The 27123-nt window shown below is 39.6% G+C and overlaps 1 protein-coding gene across 2 annotated transcripts; it reads right to left on the reverse strand.

Annotated features, from left to right (window-relative positions):
* Positions 1–921: 921 nt before the first annotated feature.
* Positions 922–26897, reverse strand: grhpra (glyoxylate reductase/hydroxypyruvate reductase a). Of its 2 annotated transcripts, none has more exons than XM_062999873.1 (10): positions 26838–26897; positions 26009–26107; positions 15541–15671; positions 9402–9474; positions 8931–9047; positions 6095–6183; positions 5863–5964; positions 5578–5713; positions 2152–2282; positions 922–1999 (listed from the first exon to the last, which is right to left on the reverse strand). In XM_062999873.1, the coding sequence occupies exons 2-10, from the start codon at positions 26089–26091 to the stop codon at positions 1878–1880; spliced, it is 984 nt and encodes a 327-aa protein (XP_062855943.1). In that variant the 5' UTR covers positions 26092–26107; positions 26838–26897; the 3' UTR covers positions 922–1877. The 2 variants fall into 2 exon arrangements, with proteins under 2 accessions (XP_062855943.1, XP_062855944.1); XM_062999874.1 differs by lacking the exon at positions 26838–26897 and adding an exon at positions 26200–26250.
* Positions 26898–27123: the final 226 nt, after the last annotated feature.

Genomic DNA, 27123 nt, shown 5'->3' on the forward strand with positions numbered 1-27123 from the left:
GCTGGGTCCATTCCCATCTCGTATCTGTGTTGGTTCCCTTCAGGAGCTCCTGTTTCCTCCTACAACTCAGGTTAATTGGGGCTACTAAAAATGCCTTTAAGGTGTGAATGTGATTGTGTGTGTGTTTGCCCTGTGATTGGCAATGAGGTTGTTTCTTACCTTTTGCCCAGAGAATCGTACCCACTGCGACCCTGAATACTGATCTCCATGATCACCTTCGTCAGTGCAGGAACCATCTATCAGCCAGCAGAGGTCGTTATTGCATCAGTTATCCAATCCAACCCAGCTGACGAGCCAATCATTGACTGTGTAGGTACCCAACTTGCAGAGAGCAGCACTGGGATTCGAACACTGCAGTATTCCACAAATACATTTTAAGTAAAAATGTAATTTAAGGTTTAATTTATTTAAGGTAAACAGGTTATTTATTTACTAGGATTTTATCGTCATGTTTTACACACTTTGGTTACATTCATGGACAGGACAGGTAATCACTCGTTACACAATTCATTTATCAGTTCAGTTTTAATGTCAAACACAGTCATGGGCAATTTCTTGTCTCCAGTTCACCTCACTTGCATGTCTTTGGACTGTGGAAGGAAACCGGAGCTCCCAGAGGAAATGCACACAAACACAGGGAGAACATGCAAACTCCACACAGAAAGGACCCAGACCGCCCCACCTAGGGATCGAACCCAAGACCTTCTTGCTGTGAGGCGACAGTGCTACCCACGGAGCCACCGTGCCACCCTTAGCGAACAAGTTTCTTTTCAAAACTTCATTTTAAACCTTTAACCTTTTAACCTTACCATTAAAGTCAGGTGATCACATTTGAGTTTCTACAAGAACACTGTACAATAATCAAATTAAAATTCAAACTAACTAATAAATGTTTCATTGACTGTAATGAAAACTCTATGCTGAGGTGTTTCCGTGTCAGTTTTTATTCTTTAGCACCAGTTCACGTTTTAATACACATGCCACTTGTTATTATGGTAATTATGTATAATTAGCCATAAATGCACTTTACAAAGATGTGTGTGTACTCTGTATGTCTTACAGTACTCAGCAACATGCATGTACTCTGTAACAAGAGTCATGCTTCAGGGTATCTGAAAATGGGAAGTTAAATGATTTCTGCAATCTTTCTGTTTCTGTCAGTGAATGATTCAATCATAGACTAAAGTAAAATTATTAAAAGCATTTTAACAATATAATTAATTTATTAATATGTTTATTATTAATTTTCTTTAATATAATGGGTCAAAAAATAAATTGAATCTAGTGATGTACAATGTTTACGATATATTTAAGTGATTTCTTGTGTGTCATCATAATCGACTAAAACTGATGACTGCTTGAGGCCAATATTAAAAGGGCTATCTGCCTCATAAAAAAGCAAAACATTAGGGACAATTTTTGCACTGCAGTCTACAAAGCCCATGACAATATAAAGCTTACTTGACTGTGAACAAAGTCACCCAGTTTCAGCAGCTTCTAATTTCAGACAGACATGTTTTTTTTTATTATTATACCTGACCATCCAGTCAAATCAGTTAGGATGGTCATCTCAAAAATACTACTGCTGCATGAACTTTGCTGCTAAACTAGCTCTATTAATATGGGCACAGAGAAGTCACGAGCAATCAGAATCATTCACTGACTAGAAAATTAAATAAAAAGTTATTTGGTTACAAATGAAAACATGATATTCTCAGATTTTTTACAATATTACAACAACAGCTAGACAATTTTATTAATCGTTTATCTGATTTAGTCAGTTATCAAGTAGAGCTATGTTTAATCTACAGTACAGTTCATCACAATTCTTGAGATGCAGGAGTACTGAATGTCCTGTCAAACACCACTGGAAGGCACTAGAGCTTCAGTTCACTGGGCATTGCATCTCCCGTCAGACCAGCAAGCAAATTTCTAGCAGACAGCTCAGCCATAACACCACGCGTAGAGTAGGTGGCACTGCCAATGTGGGGAAGAACCACTAAAAAAAACACAAATGCAGCTAAAGCTTCTAAAAAGCAACAGTTTAATACTCCAAAGGTAAGTTAAAAGAACACAGAAAGGAATTGTAACATTTAAAACTAACACATTTTATATCTAGTAAATTATAATTAATATAGCATGGATTCTTACCACAATTGCTTAGGCGCAGGAGTGGATGGTCAGTGGGCAGGGGCTCTGGTGTCGTAACATCAAGTCCCGCTGCAGCAATCTGACCACTACTGAGGGCTTCAACCAGGTCCTCCTGATTTACCACAGCTCCTCTATTGTAAGGAATAATATTTTAAATAAAATCACAATGACAAAACACAACAAACTGCCCATGTACATATACACTGCCTGGCCAAAAAACAGGTCACCACCTGGATTTAACTAAGCAAATAGGTAAGAGCCTCCCAATGGATAATTACTGCATGGGTGATTATGTTTCAGCTGGCAACAAGTTATTTAACCCTAACTGATGCAGTGAGTAGCTTCTCATTTCTTAAACAACCATGTCGAAAGACACATCCTGTGGTCGTGGAAAAGATGTTATCTGTTTCAGAAGGGTCAAATTATTGGCATGCATCAAGCAGAGAAAACATCTAAGGAGATTGCTGAAACTACTAAAATCAGGTTAAGAACTGTCCAACGCATTATTAAAAAGTGGATGGACAGTGGGAAAACATCTTCGAGGAATGTGGTCGGAAAAAAATCTTGAATGATCGTGATCTGTGATCACATAAACGTTTGGTGAAATCAAATGGTAGAAAAACTACAGTAGAACTCAGGGAATATGTTTAATAGTGAAAGTAAGAGCATTTCCACACGCACAATGCGAAGGGAACTCAGGGGATTGGGACTAAACAGCTGTGTAGCCTTAAGAAAACCACTTGTCAGTGAGGCTAATCGGCAAAAACGGCTTCAATTTGCTAGGGAGCATAAAGATTGGACTCTGGAGCAATGGAAGAAGGTAATGTGGTCTGATGAGTCCAGATTTACCATATTCCAGAGTGATGGGCACATCAGGGTAAGAAGAGAGGTGGATGAAGTGATGCACCCATCATGCCTAGTGCCTACCGTACAAGCCTGTGGGGGCAGTGCTATGATCTGGGGTTGCTGCAGTTGGTCAGGTCTAGGTTCAGCAACGTTATGTGCCCAAAGAATGAGGTCAGCTGACTACCTGAATATACTGAACGAGCAGGTTATTCCATCAATGGATTTTTCTTCCCTGATGGCACGGGCATATTCCAAGATGACAATGCCAGGATTCATCGGGCTCAAATTGTGAAAGAGTGGTTCAGGGAGCATGAGACATCATTTTCACACATGGATTGGCCACCACAGAGTCCAGACCTGAACCCCATTGAGAATCTTTGGGATGTGCTGGAGAAGACTTTGCACAGTGGTCCAAATCTCCCATCATCAATACAAGATCTTGGGGAAAAATTAATGCAACTCTGGACAGAAATAAATGTTGTGACATTGTAGAAGCTTGTGGAAACGATGCCTCAGCGAATGCGTGCCGTAATCAAAGCTAAAGGCGGTCCAACGAAATATTAGAGTGTGTGACCTTTTTTTTGGCCAGGCAGTGTATAAACTAATAAACAGTGATGATTCAGGAAGAACATGCAAACTCCGCACAGAAAGGACCCAGACCGCTCCACCTGGGAATCAAACCCAGGACCTTCTTGCTGTGAGGCGACAGTGCTACCAACTGAGCCACTGTGCCGCCCAATACAAAAAGAGTAATGGGGTCTGTTCGAAAACCTAGTGAGAAAAACCTACCTTGCGGTCTACTGCCTACATAAGCAGCTGCTTAAGTAAATTTTAATAAATCATCTACTTATTAGTCAGGTTATTCGGACGCACTACTTAGACAGTGATTACATCAGTTTTCACTTACTAAGCTAACACAGTTAGCCTCATGCCATTCAAACCAATGGGATGAGGTGGCACAACGCGCTAGCATGTCTTCCTCCTTGTACCAAAAACGGTTAAATTGTCCCTGACGAGCCTAAATTTACAAATAAATTACACGTATACACGTTCATACAAATTAAAAATTAATGATTATTTATTTACATTTCAAAATAACACAGTTAATTGCTCCGCATTCGTCCGCCATTTATATATATATATATATTTTTAAATGCAATGTCTCCCCATTTTCCTCCCGATTTAGTGCACTCAATTTTTGTCTTCCGCTGCTACCAGAGATACCAGATTGCATCCGAGGAGAGCATGTTGCTGTGCACAGCCCTCTTCTTCTCGCCCCTGCATTCTGCACAGGCGTCTCTTCCGCCAATCAGGGTCCTTACACAGTGTATAAAGACCCACCCATACACCCTGCAGATACGGTGGCCAATTAGTATCTGCTGCAGGCACTGCCAATTATGCCCGCTAGATGGCGCCCAGCCGACCGGAGGCAACACTGAGTTTTGAACCGAGGAGTTCAGAAACTCGGTGCTGGTGTGCAAGCGGAATATCCCGCTGCGTCACCTGGGCACCTCGTCCGGCATATTTGTCATTTTTTATGTGAGAAAAATTGTGCCGCACTGAATGCTGGGATTGCCTTCACTGCTAAAAAAGTATCGGATGCTCCCTTGTTATTTAGTCAAAATACCATTCAGATTTAAGGTGCCTTACTAGGCAGCATTTAAGGCATCTAAGATTTCGAACAGCCTACTTCTTGGGAGCGTGCGTAAGATGGCGTAAAATGCTGTCTATGTAGAGAGCTCACTAGGTTTCCGAACACACCCATAGAGTCTGATAACATCATGTTATCTGCCTTACTATGGACTTTTACACCCAAAGATGTCCTGGAATAGAGTTAAACTGAAACTAAAAGCAAATTTTGTCACACCATTGTTGTGAGGATCTTTAAGTAGATGCAACAATGCACCAAACTATAAAATAGGTTGTGCCGTTTTCAAACGGCAATTTATTTTATTCAAGTCCAAACTCTAACCCAACCTAAGTAAGAAAAATACATTTCATTTACAAATACTGAATGAGAATATACTTGGGATGTAACGATACACTCTACCCACAATGCGATAAAATTCACAACACTGGGTTCACGATACGATTTTTTCCCGATTTTTTAAAACAAAATGAAATTGAGGACAAATTATGACGAAGTTTCCTTTTATTATTTCCCTTAAAAAAATAAAATAAAATACTGTATTTGTGCATATCTTTTATTTATCTAAATAATCAATGCCTTTTTATTTCCGAGGTAGGTACAAACTATGCCAAATAATGCTTATCGTGTAAAAAAAACTGAAATTTTAAAACAAATCCAACATTATATAAATAAATGAATAATACAAATAAAGAAAGTATCCTCACATAAATAAATCTGGCTGGAAAATCCCCTTCCTGGCAACTTTGTGAAGTGCCGTCAACCAGGCGAGGTGAATAACGCCAGTGCCCTCTGCTGTTTAAAGTGAATATCGATTCATCTTAAATAAATAACCGATTCGAATCGTGTCACATGTGCACCGATTTTTAACTGTCTTGTAGTGCATTGTTACATCCCTAGAATATACAGATGTTGTTTTTGCCACGACTTACCTGCTGGTGTTAATAAATACCGCTGTTTTTTTCATCTTTTTGAAAAATGCTTCATCACACAATCCTTGTGTGTCAGCGGTCAAAGAGCATGACACCACCACAAAGTCACTCTCACATAGCAGTGTGTCTAAGGGCACTGAGGGCAAGAAAGAGAAATACAGTAATAGCAGTTCTGCACTATATATTACAATCTAGGTTTCAAGCATCAGTTCCTGTTCAGTGAAACAATCACGAACTCAGCCAAATATAATTACTTGTAAATCAATCTCTTCCTCTTTCTCTTACCAAATTCTCCGTCCACCTCTTGAGCATCTGGTTTGGGATGCCGTCCTGAGTAAAGCAGTCGCTTAATCCCGAATGCCTTCAACCTCTGGGCAATGGCCAAACCTACAAAGATACACTGTTAATCTATGCATGTACTGATGCTGTAACGACAAAAAGGAGTTGTGTGAAAGCATGTTCTACTTCTATACTGCAGCATTAACATAACATTCTATTAAGAAATTACAGTGTGTACCTATACGACCTAAGCCGATCACCCCAACTGTACTTCCAGAGAGACCATATCCACAAAGCCATAGGGGCTTCCAGGAGCTCCAACCGCCACTGGCACGAAATTACATATATAATCACATTTATGTAAAAAAAATAAGATTATATTCATTTATTTAAGAAATTAAAATAAAATCAACACATTTTAATGACAAATCTACACCATTGAGCCAAGACATATTTGCTGTCACAGATCTGATTCTGCAACCATTAGGCTAAAATAGCTAATGAGTAAGTTTGTTAACTCCAACGTAGCTCTGTGTATGCCCAAATCACACTCGATGACAAGCATTTAATTAGACTAATTAGGTATGCATATGTAAAGCAAAAAGAAATATAAATGTGTCTTCGAGCCAGAAACCGTAGCACTCACATCTTGATATAGCTGCTAACAAAATTAAAGATAGAATTAATTAATCTGTTTCACATAAAAATATAGTCTGCTATCTTGAGACTTATTTACATAAAATTATATTACATACACTCACTGAGCACATTATTAGGTTTTAGTTTTTATGCTGTAAATGTAGTCCATCTGCTTTGTGGAATCCATGTCTCTGTCTATATTTAACCACTGAGCAGTTTATTATGTATTATGTACATACTAGACTTTAATCAAGGGACACTTTTAATCACAGAACACCACTGCTTTTTACGAGGGTTCATCAAAAAGTTTTTGCACTTTTTAACTATTTATTTAGAATTTCACAAACAAATGACATCACTTTTCTACATAATCACTTTTTTTATATTTAAAAAAAATATATGCCGATCCCCGCTCTAATTGAGGAGAACAAAGCAAACCCACGCCCCCTGCGACACGTGGGCAGCAGCCGTATGCATCTTGTCACCTACACTTTGATAAGTGTTGAAGTACTGTGCACAGAGAGACACACCCTGACAGCACTCTTTTCCCATCTCTGTGCAGACACCATCAATCAGCCAGCAGAGGTCATAATTGCATTAGTTATGAGAGTCCCTATCCAGCTTTTTATATCACACCCCTATCTGAACAACAGGCCAATTGTTGTCCTTGTGGTTGCTCAGCCCAGCCGGCAGGCAGAGCTGAGACTCGATATGATCTATTCGAGGTCATAGCTCTGGTTCCAACGTGTGTTTTTACCGCTGCGCCATCTGAGCGGCCTACATAATCACCTTCTTATGCATTTTCCCAGCGTCGTACCAACTTTTCAATGTCTTCAGCAAAAAAAAAGTTTTTGTTGAGCGTGTAGCCACTGATGCACCACTGCTTTCACATCATCATCACATGAAAATCTTCTTCCACTTAAAGCTTCTTTAAGCAGTCCAAAAAGGTAGAAATTAGATGGTGCTAAATCTAAACTATAAGCTCTCTCAGATGCGACCAATTACTACTCCTCCTGCCCTCACCGTTTCCAACAAAAAGTGCGTAAACTTTTTGAAGATCCCTCGTATTTTTGGTGGGAGCACTATTGCAGCAGTGACATAGATATTGCAGCAGTGACATAGATATTTTTTAAAATCTCAATAACACTGCTGTACCTGACAGTCATATGAGCAAAACACACACTGCCATGTCATTACCATGTAAATTACGTTATTTATCAGACACTTTTGCTCAATGGCTCAACAATGGCAACCTGGCAGTGGTGGGGTTTGAACCAGCAACCTTCTGCTCACTAGTCCAGTACCTTGACTGCTAGGCTACAACTGCCCTATTACGACAATATGGACAGTGTTTCTCGACAATACAACAATATGGACAGTGTTTCTCTAGAACATTTCTTCTGTTTGGGTCTTCAGACTTTTTAATGGCTTATTCATGTTCCACTGTCTGTACCCATGTTGTTGCTCGCTGTCCTTTTCCTCTTTTACCTTTAACTTTTCCAAGCCTGTCTTGAATTAAGTCAGTTAATGAATTCTTCTCATAACGTGTACAAAATAAGAGTGCTTCAGTTTGGTTTTTTGGCCTTCGAGTGAAAGGGGGATTTGGTCACATAATACATACTAAACTGCTCAATGGTTACATATTGACGAATACATGGACTCCACAATACATCTGGAGGAGCCCTGTGTTATCAGGTATTATGACACTGTTGTAAAGTACATTTACTTTTTCATCATTTAGCAGATGCTTTTTATCCAAAGCGACTTACAATTATGACTGAACACAATTTTAAACAATCGAGGGTTAAGGGCCTTGCTCAGCCCAACAGTGGCAACCTGGCGGTGGTGGGGCTTGAACAGGCAACCTTCTGATTACTAGTCCAGTACCTTAACCACTGAGTCATCACTGCCCTAATCCCTAAAGTACTGTAGATCATCCTACAGGAAACAGTATCTGTCAGACCGGATGACCTTCACCCTAACCACAGAGTAAGAATCACTGCTGAGAAAGCAACGAGGTAACATCCCATTCAGCCTTCCCTCCACTGGGCATGGTTAACCGTGTTTGTGAAGCATGCGACCTGGTCTAGGCAGTGGTAGGCTAGTGAGATAGATCACTGTGCCACTCAAATACCTGTTTGCCTCTTTACAAAAAATTATTCACCCAAAACTAAAAATAAGGTTTTAATACATTTTTTACCCTGTACAGTGTTTACAAAAAGCTCAGGTTTTTTTTTTTACCAAAACACTGTTTAAATGAGGATGGGATGCCAAACCCCAGAGGAAAAACGTACGTTTTGAAAGATATCCTTATTTGTGTGTGCAGGACCTCAATCATGTTAGTTTGATCATTTGCTCTCAGTGTAAATTAACACAGATTTATCAGCTGTCAAGTATAGACTGAAAATTGTACATAGTACAGTTATAGAACTGACCTTTTGACCTCCTGTATGCCCTCAGGCAGCCGGCGAGCTGTAGCCAATAACAAAGCGACAGTCAGCTCAGCTGTAGCATCTGTTAACACATCAGGAGTGTAGCCCACCCTTATTCCTCTGAAAGACAGTGCCAGAGATGACAGTAATTGTAACCCTTAGTGACATTCATTCCTTTTTATTCATCCTGGTTAGGGTCCAGGGCCAATTAGAAACACTAAGCACTAGACAGAGACACAACCTGGTAGGGTGCCAATTTACACAGTGTCACATATAATTTAGTTTACCCACATTTGGAGGCATTAAAGAGCAGCCAATCCACCTTCTGTAAGGTGAAATTAAACAAAAATACCAAGGAAAAACCCACAGAAATGCAAGGAGAACATGCCAAACATCAGTCATCGACGATAAGGTTCAAACGCAGAGAAAACATACACAGTATAAATTTTAATGATAAAGAACTCAAATTCTCACCGTTTCCTAATCTCATCTATTGCGAGATGGTCGAATCCTACAGACAGGGTGCTGATCACCTTCAGGTTGGGTCCTGAACACAACACCACACACACAAACTTATACTATAGCATCTCAAAAATTACAATATTGTGAACAAGTTCATGTTTGTTTATAATTTAATTTTAAAAAGTACAACTGTCATATTTTATATTTATCGCACGTAAAGTGACATTTCAAGCCTTTTTATTGCTTTAATGCTGCTATAAGCCATACTAATCAACATAAAAACAAGAAAAAAAAATTTTATTATGAAGAACATTTTTTTCCCACTATATTTATTTAATTTTTTTATGAACTATAATTATTAGTAGTCTTTCACAGAAGACAGGGGACCTGGGCTACTAGAATCAGGGTTTCTTTTTTATTATTATTATTTAGTTTATGCATTTTCTCCCCTTTTTCTCCCGACTTTTAGCGTATCCAGTTACCCAATTGCATTATGCTTCCTTTCTTCTGGTGTTGATCTCCACCCTGGTTGAGGAGAGCGACACGTGAGCAGTAGCTGACTGCATCTTTTCAACTGCATGAGGCGAGTTCATATGTGGATCAGCTTTGTGTACGGAGAGCCACACCCTGATCAATGCATTATCCCTTGTCTCTGTGCAGACGCTATCAATCAGCCAGCAGAGATCATAATTGCTTCAGTTATGATGTCCCGTCCAACTACCACCCTGTATGAACAACAGCCACCCGATGTTCATGTAGGCACCCAGCCTGCTGAATGGTAGAGCTGAGATTCGAAACGACAAGTTCAAAATGTCAGCTCTGGTGTGCTAGCATTTTTTTTTTAACCACTGTGCCACCTGAGAGCCCCCTGTGCCACCTGGGTTTGGGATGCTATGTTCTAGTCAAATACAGCGGGGAAAATAAGTATTGAACGCATCAACATTTTTCTCAGTAAATATATTTCTGATGGGACTATTGTCATGAAATTTTCACCAGATGTTGGAAACAACCTTAGTAATCCACACATACAAAGAAATGTAAACAAATAAGTCCATAAATGAAGTCATGTGTAATAAAGGTGAATGACACAAGGAAAAAGTATTGAACACGCTTACTGAAATGTATTTAATATTTAGTAGAAAAGGCTTTGTTGGTAATGACAGCTTCAAGACGCCTTCTGTATGGAGAAACTAGTCGCATGCATTGTTCAGCTGTGATTTTGGCCCATTCTTCCACACAAACTGTCTTCAAATCTCGAAGGTTCTGGGGGCCTCTTCTATGAACTCTGATCTTCAGTTCTTTCCATAGATTTTCAATTGGATTCAAGTCGGGTGATTGACTGGGCTATTCTAGCAGCTTTATTTTCTTTCTCTGAAACCACTTGAGAGTTTCCTTGGCTGTGTGTTTGGGATCATTGTCTTGCTGAAATGTCCACCCTCGTTTCATCTTCAGCATTCTGGTAGATGGCAGCAGATTCTTATCAAGAATGTCTCGGTACATTTCTCCATTCATCCTTTCTTCAATTACATAAAGTCTGCCAGCACCATATGCTGAGAAACAGCCCCACACCATGATGTTCCCCCCTCCAAACTTCACTGTTGGTATGGTGTTTTTGGGGGATGTGCAGTGCCATTTCTCATTCAAACATGGTGTGTGCTATGACATCCAAAGAGTTCAATTTTGGTCTCATCTGACCAGACTATATTCTCCCAGTATTTTATAGGCTTGTCCAAATGTTGTGCAGCAAACTTTAAACGAGCTTTAACATGCTTTTTTTTCAGCAATGGAGTCTTGCGCGGTGAGCGTGCATAGAGGCCATGGCGGTTGAGTGCATTGTACTTATTGTTTTCTTCGAAACAACTGCACCTGCTAATTCCAGATCTTTCTGAAGCTCTCCGTGGGTGGTCCTTGGCTCTTGGACAACTCTTCTGATATTTCTTTTGACTCCCCTGTCAGAAATCTTGCGAGGAGCACCTGGTCGTGGCCGGTTTATGGTGAAATGATGTTCTTTCCACTTCCGGATAATGGCCCCAACAATGCTCACCGGAACATTTAGAAGTTTAGAAATACGTCTGTAACCAATACCATCAGTATGTTTTGCAACAATAAGGTTGTAAAGATCTTGAGAGAGCTCTTTGCTTTTACCCATCACAAGATGCTTCTTGTGTGACACCTTGGTAATGAGAAACCTTTTTATAGGCCATCAATTAGGACTAAACCAGCTGATATTAATTTGCACTGATAGGGGCAGGATAGCTTTCTAAATACTGACAGATTTCAGCTGGTGTTTTGGCTTTCCATGCCTTTTTGCACCTCCTTTTCTTCATGTGTTCAATACTTTTTCCCTGTGTCATTCCATTTTATTACACATAACTTAATTTATGGACTTATTTGTTTAGATTTCTGTGTATGTGTGGATTACTTGGGTTGTTACTAACATCTTGTGAAAATTTCATGTCAATAGCCCCATCAGAAATATATTTACTGAGAAAAATGTTGATGCCTTCAATACTTATTTTCCCCGCTGTATATCTTACTAATATAATACAATTTTTAGCATTGTATTATTTTTATTCTTACACTGAGTATTCAGTTAGGAGATCTTCTGACACTTTTACCACATGAACGACAACCAAATTAATGGTATGTATTTATTCACATTTTCTTCCGTCGTTGATGGTGGCCGAGTCTATGACCTGAATGTGCACAAATAAGACACACTATATCTCCGTTGACATGTGTAAAGCTATCTGACTCTTCTTTTCAAATATTTCTCAATTGCTCATGCTAATTCCTAAACCAGACAGTAGCATGGCAGATAGATGATATCCTACCTAGGTTTTCCTCCTTCAGAGATAGCCAATTATGTCTACAGAGCACCCGACTGAGTGATAGTTGACTATTGACCAGGATGAAGTTACTGGTGAACAATGATAATGTGTTTTACACAAGTCTTACACTGTAAACTTTTTAGTCACACCTACAGCATAAAAAGACATGTCTGAGACCAGCAGCTTCCTCTGTTTTAACAAGACTATGGTTTCTCTGAACCCGCTGTAAACGCTGATTACTGACAACTGCAGAAACTGGGCATGCAATGAGGAAGTGGGCCTAACATGTTACAGTGCTTTCTGTGAAACTTCCTGTTCTTCAATCCTCAACAAAGGAGGTCAGTTTAGTGTCTGCATGCTGACTGATAAGTTTTCCAGCAGTAATCAGCTTGTACCCATATACACTTCATACAGGAAATATTAAATAAATAATAAAAATAATGGCATGCAAATGTTGACCATGAGCTTGGTTATCACATTCCAAAACCGTGTGCATTAAAATAAAGGGACTTCTTTGAGGCAATAACTGCCTCCAGTGATAGAAAGTGAAATAAAGTTGCTTACTCTATTTGCTGAGAAAACGAGACGTGCATTTACAGTGGGGGAAATAAGTATTTGATCCCCTGCTGATTTTGTAAGTTTACCCCTTTACAAAGACTTGAACAGTCTATAATTTTTATGGAAGGTTTATTTTAACAGAGAGAGACAGAATATCAACAAAAAATCCAGAAAAAAAACATTAAATAAAAGTTATAAATTAATTTGTATTTAATTAAGGGAAATAAGTATTTGATCCCCTACCAACCAGCAAGAATTCTGACCCCCACAGACCGGTTATGTGCACATGAGGCACACAAATTAGTCCTGTCCCTGTATAAAAGACTCCTGTCACAGAATCAGTTTCTTCCGTTCAAATCTCTCAACCACCATAAGCAAGACCAAAGAGCGATCAAAGGACGTCAGGGAAGAATTATTCTGAGAAAGGTGAGGTCAGTCCAGAATTACACAGGAGGAGCTTGTCAATGATCTCAAGGGAGCTGGGAGCAGAGAAATGCTGGATATGACCCCGGCGAGTGAAGTTGATGCCAAAGAGCTCAATTTTGGTCTCATCTGACCATATCACATTCTCCCAAGCTTTCTCTGAATCATTCAGGTGTTCATTGGCAAACTTCAGACGGGCCTGTACATGAGCCTTCTTTAGCAAAGGGACTTTGCGGGCACTGCAGGATCTCAATCCATTACGGCGAAGTGTGTTACTAATGGTTTTCTTGGTGACTGTGCTCCCAGCTCCCTTGAGATCATTGACAAGCTCCTCCCGTGTAATTCTGGACTGACCTCACCTTTCTCAGAATCATTCTTACCCCACCAGGTGAGATCTTGCATGGAGCTCCAGAGTGAGGGTGATTGACTGTGATCTTGTATTTCTTCCATTTTCGAATTATCGCACCAACAGTGGTCTCTTTCTCACCAAGCTTCTTGCTGATGGTCTTGTAGCCCATTCCAGCCTTGTGCAGGTCTACAATCTTGTCCCTGACGTCCTTTGATAGCTCTTTGGTCTTGCCCATGGTGGTCAAGAGATTTGAACGGAAGAAACTGATTCTGTGACAGGAGTCTTTTATACAGGGACAGGACTAATTTGTGTGCCTCATGGGCACACAGAATCTGTGGGGGTCAGAATTCTTGCTGGTTGGTAGGGGATCAAATACTTATTTCCCTTAATTAAATACAAATTAATTTATAACTTTTATTTAATTATATTATTATAATTATAATGTTTTTTTTCTGGATTTTTTGTTGATATTCTGTCTCTCTCTGTTAAAATAAACCTTCCATAAAAATTATAGACTGTTCAAGTCTTTGTAAGGGGGTAAACTTACAAAATCAGCAGGGGATCAAATACTTATTTCCCCACTGTAGAGGCTGCATACCAAACTGCACCTTACCCTACTAAATAGTTTGTATACAATTGTCCACTAGTTACAGAGTTAGTACACACTATGCAGGCTATAACTGCTTCCTGGCTGGCGATTCACAATTAAATTCAAGCCAAATTAGACTTTTATGTGTTTAAAGGCTAAGTCATGCTGGAATAGAAAAGGTATTTGAAAGCATACAAACATTGGAAGCATATTACAGTGGTACCTTGTAACTCAACATCCCCTAAACATAAAATCTTTGAAACTTGGTGCCCTTTGTGAAGATATTTGTACCCTGAAACTCAACAATTCCCTTAAACTCGACATGTATGCAACTGCCGTTTTGTTCAGCGCTCGGCTTGAGCGATGTTGTAAAACGTCATCAAAGTCAGACTATGAGACGAATCTGCATTTGTGTGGAATAACCATCAATTTCACTCTTAAAGCATCCACATGTATCTGTGTTTAGAAGTATTTTCCTCCTGTTTCACTTTTGTTTCACTTGTGCTATAGCTCGGGGTGCTGAGAAATCAGAATCAGCTTTTTTAAGAGTCTAAAACTCTTATCGTTAAAAAAAAACTTAACGTGACTAAAAGAACGACATAGAAACACTAAACGTCTCCAAATTATTACTGCTCATAAGTTGTCTCCACTAATGGAACTCTTCGCATGTTGTTTTAGTATAATAAGTCTCGTTAAGCTTTGTGCATCGACACACTCCATAGAGAATAATGGCGCAGCCAGCGCAAAAGCTGTTTTGCCGCTTCTCATGTGAATGTGCCTTTACAGAATGGTATACAATATTTCAAGATCAAGCATCTCCACGATTAAGAAGCACTGTTGGGTCCTTGAGCAAGGCCCTTAAAACTGTCTGCTACAAGGGCGCCGTACAATGGCTGACCCTGAGCTCTGTTCCCGAGCTCTGACCCCAGCTTCCAAACAAGCTGGGATATGCGAAGAAAGAATTTCATTGTACTGTACACCTGTATATGTACATATGACAAATAAAGTATATCGTAAGGAAACAATAAAGAAGTAAAAGTAAAGTGCAGGTTTTATTGTATTTTTATATTGATTTTAGTTATGCAATTGTGATTCAGTGTTTTTATTTTATACTTGTGTTACTTTCAGTGTATAAGTGTCAAAACAACCCCATTATTTTACATTAGCATAAAATATATGCAGTTCCACAGACCCATGGAACGCATTAACAGGTTTCCCATAAATCCTTATGGGGAAAAATACCTTAAAAATGCCTTTTAAACTCAACGCCATTCCCAGAACCAATTAATTTGTTTGTTAGTAACTGGAGTGTCTGACATGTTTATAAGCAATAATTAAAAGGGGTGTCCATATACTTTTGGCCATATGGTGTATAAACAAACAGAAATAACAAAACCATACCAGCTGCATCAAGCACCTCTGCGTCAATCCGATCTGAGAGCAGACACAGTAGACCGTGAGCTCCTTCTACCTTCTTTAGCAGCTCTGCACGAGGAACAGGCTCATCTGAATCCCACAACAACAGGTCACACCTGGAAATGATACAGTGCATTATGAATGAATACTTAGCATCATGTAAAGAAAACACTACATTGTAAAAGTAATTGCCCTCTTTTTTTTGCTTCTGTTGTTGTTTAATATTAATACTCACATATTTCAGATCATTAAAACATGATTTAACCTAAAAATAGCTTGCAGTCAGGGCGCCCAGGTGGCGCAGCGGGATATTCCGCTTGCACACCAGCACCAAGTTTCTGAACTCCTCGGTTCAAAACTCGGTGTTGCCTCCGGTCGGCTGGGCGCCATCTAGCGGGCATACTTGCGCCATCTATCGGGCATAACTGCAGCAGATACTAATTGGCCACCGTATATGCACAGTGGGGGCTGAACTATGTGTGGGTGGGTGGGTGGGTGGGTGGTACTTCATACACTGTGTAAGGACCCTGATTGGCGGAAGAGACGCCTGTGCAGAATGCAGGGGCGAGAAGAGGAGGGCTGTGTACGTGTCGGAAGAGGCATGTACAGCGACGTGCTCTCCTCGGATGCAATCTGGTATCTCTGGTAGCAGCGGAAGACAGTGGAAATTGAGTGTGCTAAATCGGGAGGAAAATGGGGAGAAAATGCATTAAAAAATAAATAAATAAATAATTTGCAGTCAAGACAAGATGTAACGTTAATGGTTCCACAGAAACACTATGTCATGAGTTTAATAAAATACCAGAAGTGCAGAGCTACAAGTTCTTCAAGTACAGACAAAGCCTTTAAAAGCTTAAGGACTCTGCTGAATGAGGGTAAAATGAGGAAACTTGAGACAATGGTAAATCCACAGGGAAGGGCCACCTGCCAAAATTTCTTCAAGGGCTCAACAAAGAATTGCGAACATAATTAGCCTTAGCTAAAATTCAATGACTGATGTTTAAAGTTGTTAACAGCACAAACACAGCACACCACCAAAAATACATCATATCTACCATTATGCATGGTACCTTCCAGCATGAGAACAACCCCAAACACACCACCAAAAAACTAAGCAGTGGCTTAAGGATAGAAGGCTGAATGTCCTTCAGTGGTCGTCAGAGCCCTTACCTAAATCTGTAGATAAAATTGAAAAGAGCAATACATGAAATTTAACTGAACTCAGACAATTCTGTAAGGAATAATGGGCAAACATTCCCCAAGCTAGGTCCCCCAATCTAGGTGTGGTAGGGACATATTCAAACAGACAGATGGCTGTAAATAAAGCAAAAGGTGGCTCTACAAAGTACTCCATTAAGGTATTATTGTATCTTCTTATAAATTAAGCTTCTTGTAAATAAAGCTAAAGAAAAATTGTATTTGTTTTCATTTTAGGCTGTAAGACAAAAAAGAGACAAAATTTTTTATAGGCACTGTATGATGGAAAGTAAAAAAAAAAGTTGCTCACTCTATCTGCTGACAACATACATTACGATGCTGCTTTCCAAACTACACCTTATGCCTAGTTCACACTACACGATCGAAAATCGGCTCTCGGTTGCTATGTGGGAACTGTTCAATGACTCGATCCAACGATATCTAGCATATCTGTCTGCGACTCATAATCATGTAGTGTGAAAGGTGTTGCGATCAGGTTGTAATTGTTATGAACGCAAAATACAGAAGAGATAACCCTGGGGGAGCATAATGTAGTTTATATCAAAATACATCGGCACACACAAGCTTTACAGTATTTGTGACCTTCACACCAAACCATAAACCAACGTTGCATTGCAAAAAAATATTTATTTGACTTCCACCTCAGAGGCAAATCTGCGTTCACTCTGGGCTCGAAAATCTCTGTGTAAACTGTTCAATGACTCGATCCGAGCGGCTCGCAGAGAGCTCGCAGACTCAAGAAAAATATCTAGCATGTTAAATATCTGGACCTGTCGGCGACTCAAAATCATGTAGTGTGAAAGGAGTTGCCCTCAAGTTGTGATTGTTATGAATGCAAAATACAGAAGGGAAACCCTGGGGGAGAAGTTGTAAATATGTGGAACAGGGGCATAATATAGTTTATATCAAATAACATCGGCACACACAAGCTTTACAGTATTTGTGACTTCCACACCAAAACCAACATTGCATTGCAAAAAAATATTTATTTGACTTCCAACTCAGAGGCAAATCAGCGTTCACTCGGAACTCGAACATCGGCTCTCGATCTCTATGTGTAAACTGTTTAACAACTCGATCCGAGCGGCTCGCTGAGCGCTCGCAGACTCAAGAAAAATATCTAGCATGTTTAATATCTAGACCTGTCGGCTACTCAAAATCATGTAGTGTGAAAGGTGTTGCGATCAGGTTATGATTGTTGTGAATGCAAGATACAGAAGGGAAACCCGGGGGAGGAGTTGTAAATATGTGGAACAGGGCCTACACATAAGCTTTACAGTATTTGTGACTTATCATCCACACCAATCCATAATACCAACATTGCATTGCAAAAATATTTCTTTGACTTCCAACTCGGAGGCAAATCGGCGTTCACTCGAAAATCTCTTTGTGTAAACTGTTCGATGACAGTGTGAATAGTGTGAAAGGTGTTGTGATCAGGTTGTGATTGTTATGAACGCAAAATACAGAAGGGAAAACCTGCTGGAGAAGTTGTAAATATGTGGAACAGGGGCATAATATAGTTTATATTAGGGATGCATCGATACCATTTTTTCCCAACCGAGTACGAGTACAAGTACATGTATTTTTGTACTCGCCGATACCGATACCTATTTAGAATGATGCAATCTGGAGCATTATGGAATAGTGTAGTTTTTAGTGTAAAATAGTGCAGTGGAACAGTTGCTTGGGTTGCCATCACTAATTGTAAAAAAAGAAAAAACACCGCACAGACATCATTGAGAAAGCTTCTGACAAGCTAATGTTAACGTTCATTAATAAACGCACGTAATTAACGTTGTGCACATCATACATGCGATGCGATTCTGCTGATTGAAATATTTACTTTAAAAGAATAATACAGTCCGATCCCATCTGAGCCGATTCTATCAGCACATACATTCGTGGTTCACCTCGGTAAATCGTAAACGACTCTGAGTCGGCTCCCGCTCTGTGGTAATAACCAGTATAATTAAGCCTGAGCTTTATAAGGTAAGCGAGTCACACAAAATGTTCTGTAGTAGTTGGTGTTTATTTACAACCGCATCATTCATTATAAAAGTATACACGGAGAGATGACTGAGGCTGCGCTTAAAATGAGTCGACTCCTGAATCACTTGTATCGACACTGTGAACAGAGTATTAAAGACACACACACGTCCTATAACAGCGGTCGCTGCTTTTGTAACCGGTTATCTTCACTGTTAGCTCTATTTTGAAGGTTTTTTTTTTTTTTCCAAACGGAACTAAATAACATTAAACGTGCGTGTGAGCGTGGTCAGTGAGAATAATTCAATCTGTCTCCCGTGGGTGAAAAATGAATTGCTTTAGTTTTAGAAGAAAAAAAATCTCGCAATGTCACGCCCCCTGGTCAGGCACTGCCGCCCCACAGGTTGAAAATCCCTGCGTTAACGCAGCAACGTGCACTAGGTACAAGGTATCGGATGTTTAGTATCGGAGCCTCGTTTGCGAGTACGAGTACGAGTTAATGAGCGCGGTATCGGGCTAATACCCGATACTAGTATCGGTACTCATGCATCTCTAGTTTATATCAAATAACATCGGCACTCACAAGCTTTACAGTATTTGTGACTTCCACACCAAAACCAACATTGCATTGCAAAAAAAATATTTATTTGACTTTCAACTCTCTCTGCAGAACAAACAATACCTGCTGGCCGTGTAGCCAAACCTACTTCCTCACCCAGATTCATTTATTTTTCCTCCTTGCTTTTACGCTACACATCAGCGCTTTGATCGCTCGCTTCTTGTTGACGTGCATTTTTGGACATGGTATCATCAAACCCCTGTCACTTCTCGCGTGTGTTTTTGTGACAAAACCTAGTTTGAGAGACCAGACAGACTCATCTGAGATTCCACATGTTGATACAGTATATCGTGTGTGACCACCTATCGCCGATCGATCGTGTAGTGTGAAAACCACCACGACTTAAAAGATATCTTATAAGAGATCTAGTTGTGCAGTGTTTTCGTGTAGTGTGAACTTTAGCATTGCACTACTTAATAGTTTGTACCCAATTGTCCATTAGTTATAGTTTTAGTACACATTATGCAGTTAATGTAATTTCCTGGATGTAGTGGAATTATTGACATAAGACAGCTATTATATCAGCCATTATTTATTTAATTTCCACTTTTAAAATATATCTGTTCAAAATGCTGACAGAAAGCTGACAGGCTAACACTATAACACTGTTTCATCAACAAGACATTTTGTTTTATTTACTTATTTATTCAGGTCGGTAGGTGTACCGATTACCATGTTTGTCTAGTTTGGTGTACACATTATGCTCTGAAACAAAGAAGCCACCTGCACCAAAACTGGCCCCTTAAAGCTTGGCTTAAGTCTAGTACTGACTACAAAGGCACAGATAAAGCAGAAGTGTGGTTAAATGCTCATTACTGCAGTGACCCTAGCTCGATGCCAGCCACCAGCATGGTTGGGTGCTCTGTCTGAGTTTAGTTTAGTGTTTAGTTTTTAACGCCATGTCTGCCCTTTGGGCCATGTTCATGGCAGGAAAGGTCGTGATCTGTCTTTTATTTACTTATTTCATTTGACTTAGAGAAGTTATGTCTTTTGTCTATGTATGTTCATTTATACAGTGGGGTCAAAAAGTATTTAGTCAGCCACTGATTGTGCAAGTTCTCCTACTTAGAAAGATGAGAGAGGTCTGTAATTTTCATCATAGGTACACTTCAACTATGAGAGACAAAATGAGAAAAAAAAATGCAGGAAATCACATTGTAGGATTTTTAAGGAATTTATTTGTAAATTATGGTGGAAAATAAGTATTTGTATTAATGGCACCTGTTTGACCTTGTTATCTGTATAAAAGACACCTGTCCACAGCCTCAAACAGTCAGACTCCAAACTCAACCATGGCCAAGACCAAAGAGCTGTCGAAGGACACCAGGAAGAAAATTGTAGACCTGCACCAGGCTGGGAAGAGTGAATCTACAATAGGCAAGCAGGTTGGTGTGAATAAATCAACTGTAGGAGCAATTGTAAGAAAATGGAAGACATACAAGACCGTTGATAATCTCCCTTGGGGTCAAGATCTCATCCCGTGGGGTCAAAATGATCATGAGAACGGTGAGCAAAAATCCCAGAACTACACGGAGGGACCTGATGAATGACCTGCAGAGAGCTGGGACCAAAGTAACAAAGGCTACCATCAGTAACACACTACGCCGAGAGGGACTCAAATCCTGCAGTGCCAGACGTGTCCCCTGCTTAAGCCAGTACATGTCCAGACCCGTCTGAAGTTTGCCAGAGAGCATATGGATGATCCAGAAGAGGATTGGGAGAATATCATGTGGTCAGATGAAACCAAAATGGAACTTTTTGGTAAAAACTCAACTCGTCGTGTTTGGAGGAAGAAGAAGAACCCAAGAACACCATACCTACTGTGAAGCATGGGGGTGGAAACATCATGCTTTGGGGCTGTTTTTCTGCAAAGGGGACAGGACGACTGATCCGTGTTAAGGGAAGAATGAACGGGGCCATGTATCGTGAGATTTTAAGCCAAAACCTCCTTCCATCAGTGAGAGCATTGAAGATGGAACGTGGCTGGGTCTTCCAGCATGACAATGATCCCAAACACACCGCTCGGGCAATGAAGGAGTGGCTCCGTAAAAAGCATTTCAAGGTCCTGGAGTGGCCTAGCCAGTCTCCAGACCTCAACCCCATAGAAAATTTGTGGAGTCCGTGTTGCCCAGCGACAGCCCCAAAACATCACTGCTCTAGAGGAGATCTGCATGGAGGAATGGGCCAAAATACCAGCTACAGTGTGTGCAAACCTGGTGAAGACTTACAGGAAACGTTGGACCTCTGTCATTGCCAACAAAGGTTATGTTACAAAGTATTGAGTTGAACTTTTGTTATTGACCAAATACTTATTTTCCACCATAATTTACAAATAAATTCTTTAAAAAATCCTACAATGTGATTTCCTGGATTTTTTTTTCTCATTTTGTCTCTCATAGTTGAAGTGTACCTATGATGAAAATTACAGACCTCTCTCATCTTTCTAAGTAGGAGAACTTGCACAATCAGTGGCTGACTAAATACTTTTTGACCCCACTGTATGTGTTGCTTCAGTTTTGTTAATGACAGGAATTTTAGGAGTGTTGTTGCTTTTGTCTTGGTAAAGAGTTCCTTTCTGTTGTCTTTCATGGTTATAGATGACACATTCCAGCATTAAATGTTTTATTGTAATCTGAGTTTGGCATGTTGCGCAATATGGGACAGCTTCGCCTTTTATCAGGTACATGTGTGTTAATCTAGTATGTCCAATACGGCATCTTGTGTACGCTGTCTGGTCCCAACGGTTTTCGAGGTAGGTCTTCATTTTTTCCCCAATAGTGGGATTAGCTTCGTACAATTTATTATTCTGGTCTGTGTTCCAGTCGTTTTGCCATTTGTCCTTGATATATGAGTTTATTGTAGGTTTGATGTCCATTGGTGGAATTTGGTACATTGGATCCGGTATGCATGTGGACTTTTTTGCTGCTTGATCCCCAGGAGCCCGCAGTGTCCTGGTATCCAGCATAAGATGATATTGTAACTGTGTTGTTCTAGGCAGTATACTTTCTGCAGAATTTCTGTGATTGTTGGGTGGTTGGTTTCTAGAGCTTGGAGTGCCTGTAGACAGGATTTTGACTCTGTGCATATGAGTGTTCTTCGTTGTTGAATTGATTCTGCATACTCTAATGCTAGGAGTAGTGCTTGGGCTTCTGCTGTGAAAATCGAGCTTTGTTTGGGGAGGGTCATTCCTTTTTGTTGTTGACCAGATACTATTGATGCTGATGTCTGTCTGTCTGTTTTTGAGCCATCTGTGTATATAGGGGTGTATGTAGGAAATCTTTCTCTGATTTCTAGAAATCGCTGTTCATATGTGATTGGGTGGGTCTCTGATTTTTTGCTTTGAGAAATGTCCATGATGATATTTATCTGTTTAAGGTCCCAGGGTGGAATAATGAACAGCTGTGTTTATGCAATGGTGGCTCTGTCTGAGAAAGACAAGGCAGGACAAGGCTCGTCTTGTCTTTATAACAGCAAGTGTCTGGTACAGGTGCAGAGACAAGTGGCAAAGGAATACAGAAGGCATAGCTGTATTATTTTAAGCATGTTAAAGTTCCCTGCAGTAATTTGTGGCAGGCTGGTAATAGAAAAAAGCTGTTTTACACATTTGGGAGATGGCATGTACTAGCCCCAGCCCTCCTCAGCTAGCATTAGTGTTATGTATGTAGTAAATGTTGTTAGTGCATTGGGAAATTGAACTTGTTGATTTGTAGGGGAGAGGCAAAAAACAGCTGTGCTGAGGCTTTTTATTGCACTACAGCCTTTAAACCCATGGCATTGCAGGGCTTGCTTAATTGTGCAAGCACAGTGTTAAGTGTGCTGAACTCAGAGCAGAATTGTTTGTTGGCTGATCTCGGATTGCATTAGGAATGGCCGGTATATCGAAATATTGATATATTTGATATTACTTTTTTTAATGCATTTTCTCCCCATTTTCCTCCCGATTTAGCACACTCAATTTCCGCTGCTATCAGAGATACCAGATTGCATCCGAGGAGAGCACGTCGCTGTACAGGCCTCCTCTGACAGGTGCACAGCCCTCCTCTTCTCACACCTGCTTTCTGCATAGGCGTCTCTTCCGCCAATCAGGGTCCTAACCCTGCAGGTTCGGCTCCCCCCCCCCGCAGATACGGTGGCCAGTTAGTATCTGCTGCAGGCACTGCCAATTATGCCCGCTAGATGGCGCCCAGCCGACCGGAGGCAACACCGAATTTTGAACCGAGGAGTTCAGAAACTCGGTGCTGGTGTGCAAGCGGAATATCCCACTGTGCCACCTGGGCACCTGATATTACTTTTTACACAATATTGAACATGACCATATTCGTTATATCGAGTACGCCTAGGATGCACAGGTTACCATTTGAGAATGTTTAAAACAGAGCACAAAAGCACTGTGCAGCATTTTCTCTTTCACGCATAATAACTAATAAGCCAGGCAACTATGGAGAAAAATGAACTAAATGCCAAAGACTTAATACCAAAAAAGAAAGCACATGGTTCAGTTTTCTAGAAATGGTTTTCAGTTTTCTAGAATTATATCCGTAATGGAACAACACACAGCTATAGATTTGGCCTCATTTTAAAAAAGAGAAGCTCAGGTAAGCAGTGGTTATGATTTTATGCTGCTGTGTGGTTAATCTTGGTCGCAGTGCTGCTGTTTACCATGCACTTTAATTTTGAAATGACAGCATTATCTAATATTTAACTTTATTTTTTTATGCTCATTTATTTGAAGTAAAAAGGACAGCATAAATGTGATTGTGAGATTCTGCTGGTTTGTTTGATACAAATACAGCCTTGTAATAATACAGAATATAAACAGTGTAATTAGTCAGAGATTTAAATCTGACTAATTTAAATTTATCAGAACTATAATGTTTTGTGTTTTTAAGATAACTTAAAAAACTGTACCTTATTTACCAGCAAGGGATATGTTGATGATGTAATACTTACAGATATTAATTATTGTTCATTTCTGTGCCTGAATACAGTACTTTGTAGTAATAAGTTTACATTATATTGCATCTTACACTGATCAGTCATAACATTAAAACCACCTCCTTGTTTCTACACTCACTGTCCATTTTATCAGCTCCACTTACCATATAAAATTGTAGTTCTACAATTACTGACTGTAGTCCATCTTTTTTAGCCTGCTTTCACCCTATTCTAGAATGGTCAGGACCCTACAGAGCAGGTATTATTTGGGTGGTGGATAATTCTCAGCCCTGCAGTGACACTGACATGGTGATGGTGTGTTAGTGTGTGTTGTGCTGGTTTAAGTGGATCAGACACAGCAGCGCTGCTGAAGTTTTTAAATACCGTGTCCACTCACTGTCCACTCTATTAGACCCTCCTACCTAGTTGGTCCACCTTGTAGAAGTCAGAGACGATCGCTCATCTATTGCTGCTGTTTGAGTTGGTCATCTTCTAGACCTTCATCGGTGGTCACAGGACGCTGCCCACGAGGGGCTGTTGGCTGGATATATTTTTGGTTGGTGGACTATTCTCAGTCCAGCAGTGAGAGTGAGGTGTTTAAAAACTCCTTCAGCGCTGCTGTGTCTTATCCACTCATACCAGCACAACACACACTAACACACCACCACCATGTCAGTGTCACTGCAGTGCTGAGAATGATCCACCACCTAAATAATACCTGCTCTGTAGTGGTCCTGGGAGAGTCCTGACCATTGAAGAACAGGGTGAAAAGGGGGCTAACAAAGCATGCAGAGAAACAGATGGACTACAGTCAGTAATTGTAAAACTACAAAGTGCTTCTATATGGTAAGTGGAGCTGATAACATTGACAGTGAGTGTAGAAACAAGGTGGTTTTAATGTTATGGCTGATCAGTGTGTATTGCTACTTCTCAAAAAACATATCGAGATATGATTTTTTTTTTTTTGTCATATCGCCCAGCCCTAGACTGCATCTGATTTCATTTTAGAATGATAAAAGACTGTATTTTTATTGGGTGCAGTAAAACTAGCCTTATCTGTATGGGCACATAGAAATGAACAGCTGAAGTCAATCATTAAGAGGAAAATAAAAAGAAAGGCCACAGACTTAAATGAAACTTTTGGAACTTTCTGCATCACTGAATTAGAAGCTTAGAAAGTTAGAAACTTAAGTTGGTGTGTTTTCGATACAGCAGCATCAACCCCCCCCCCACAAGTAACTATTATAATTAAACTAAAACTAATAATGTTATTCAAACAAATGTGTCCAATACCTTAACAAAACAAATCACTGAAAAATAGGTTGCTTATTATAATCCCAACACTGTCATGCCATACATGACTGTATGTAAACTTTTGACGTGAACTGTACCAGGCCTTGTTCATAATGTTTTTGACCTAAAGGAAGGTCAGTACATAAAACATAAGATATATACAATATTTACTTAAGTTTTCAGGATGGTATAAGAAGGGCATATATTAATTATATATTCCAACCTGTTGTATGTCAGAACATCATAATATTAAAGTATTAGGAGTTACAAATTATTACAGTATGTCTGGTGGTAGTAAACCATGTGTGAACATTCTATTTAACTAAGTTTTGTCAAAATAAAAAGCAACTCATTAAAGCATAAGGAATTAAGTGTGAAAATAGAAGGAAACTTGCGCACATTGCTGCTTTTTGCAGGAGTTTCATTCCCTCCTGTGGGATGCGTCTGGTCACGAACACTTTCATCAGCTGACTCGCGCTCATCTTTTCAACTAAACAACTGTCAAACAAAAAACAGAATATTTTGTACTAACACACATCTACAACATGCTTAAACTGTAAAACAAACGCTTCCAACTCCTGCAAACCCACCCACTGTACTGTAAACTAGCTCCGGTAGCAGGATTGCAGCATGGAGGAACGGAAAACGTCAACTTGGGGTGTGTCTCAAATCGACAGTTGGTAGTGAACGTGGAGCATACAGCTATAGCAAAGAAAAGCTTGGATTGTGTCTCAAATCAAAATTCATTAGGGACTATGGATTTACATTTATCTTTATAAACAGTGTACTTGTGATTGACAGATATGAATTGGCACATAGGTAAATGGGTGATTCTTCAATTGCAGGCTCTTTTTACCATCTTAACTTTTGAAAAATAAAATTAGTAATAATTTAGTTTTAATTATGTCAAGACAATGCTCATATGCTTTAGAGCAAAGACTTAATGATGGCTATAATTGAGCTCATATAGAATTTTAATATTTCATATTTTTTTGCGAAGTGGCATAGCAAAATGACAATTTTTACTTTTTTTTTTAAGAAAAAAACTAGCTAGGCCATGGATTTGCTAAAGCTAGTCAACAGCTAGTACAAGATGCACTTTAAATACATATAAATAATGTGTAAATGTATTTTTTTTTGGTGAAGTACTGCCATATTGATGTAAATGGTAATGACGCTGAATAAATAGACTCTATGATCAGGAGGAATACATGATTAAATTACTCACATTTCCAGACATTAAAATTTCAATCTTCTCTCATGGCTGGCATGTGCTTCCTTGCGAGTCTTTGTTTCCATGGTTACAACATAAACAAGTGTTACCTTCAAATGATTCCCTACAGAAACCATTCACTGTTGCAGTAATGACGATGATGCTGGGGACAGTAATATATTGCTCAAAAATATGCATAGGTTATACAAATATGAAAACAAAAATTACATTTTGTTTCTTTTTAAGTTATTATAAAACTCATATTGTGATTTTTATAATGAATTGATCACTTTTTAGCATT

This window comes from Trichomycterus rosablanca, chromosome 8, assembly GCF_030014385.1.
Source record: "Trichomycterus rosablanca isolate fTriRos1 chromosome 8, fTriRos1.hap1, whole genome shotgun sequence".
Taxonomy (NCBI): Eukaryota; Metazoa; Chordata; class Actinopteri; order Siluriformes; family Trichomycteridae; genus Trichomycterus; species Trichomycterus rosablanca.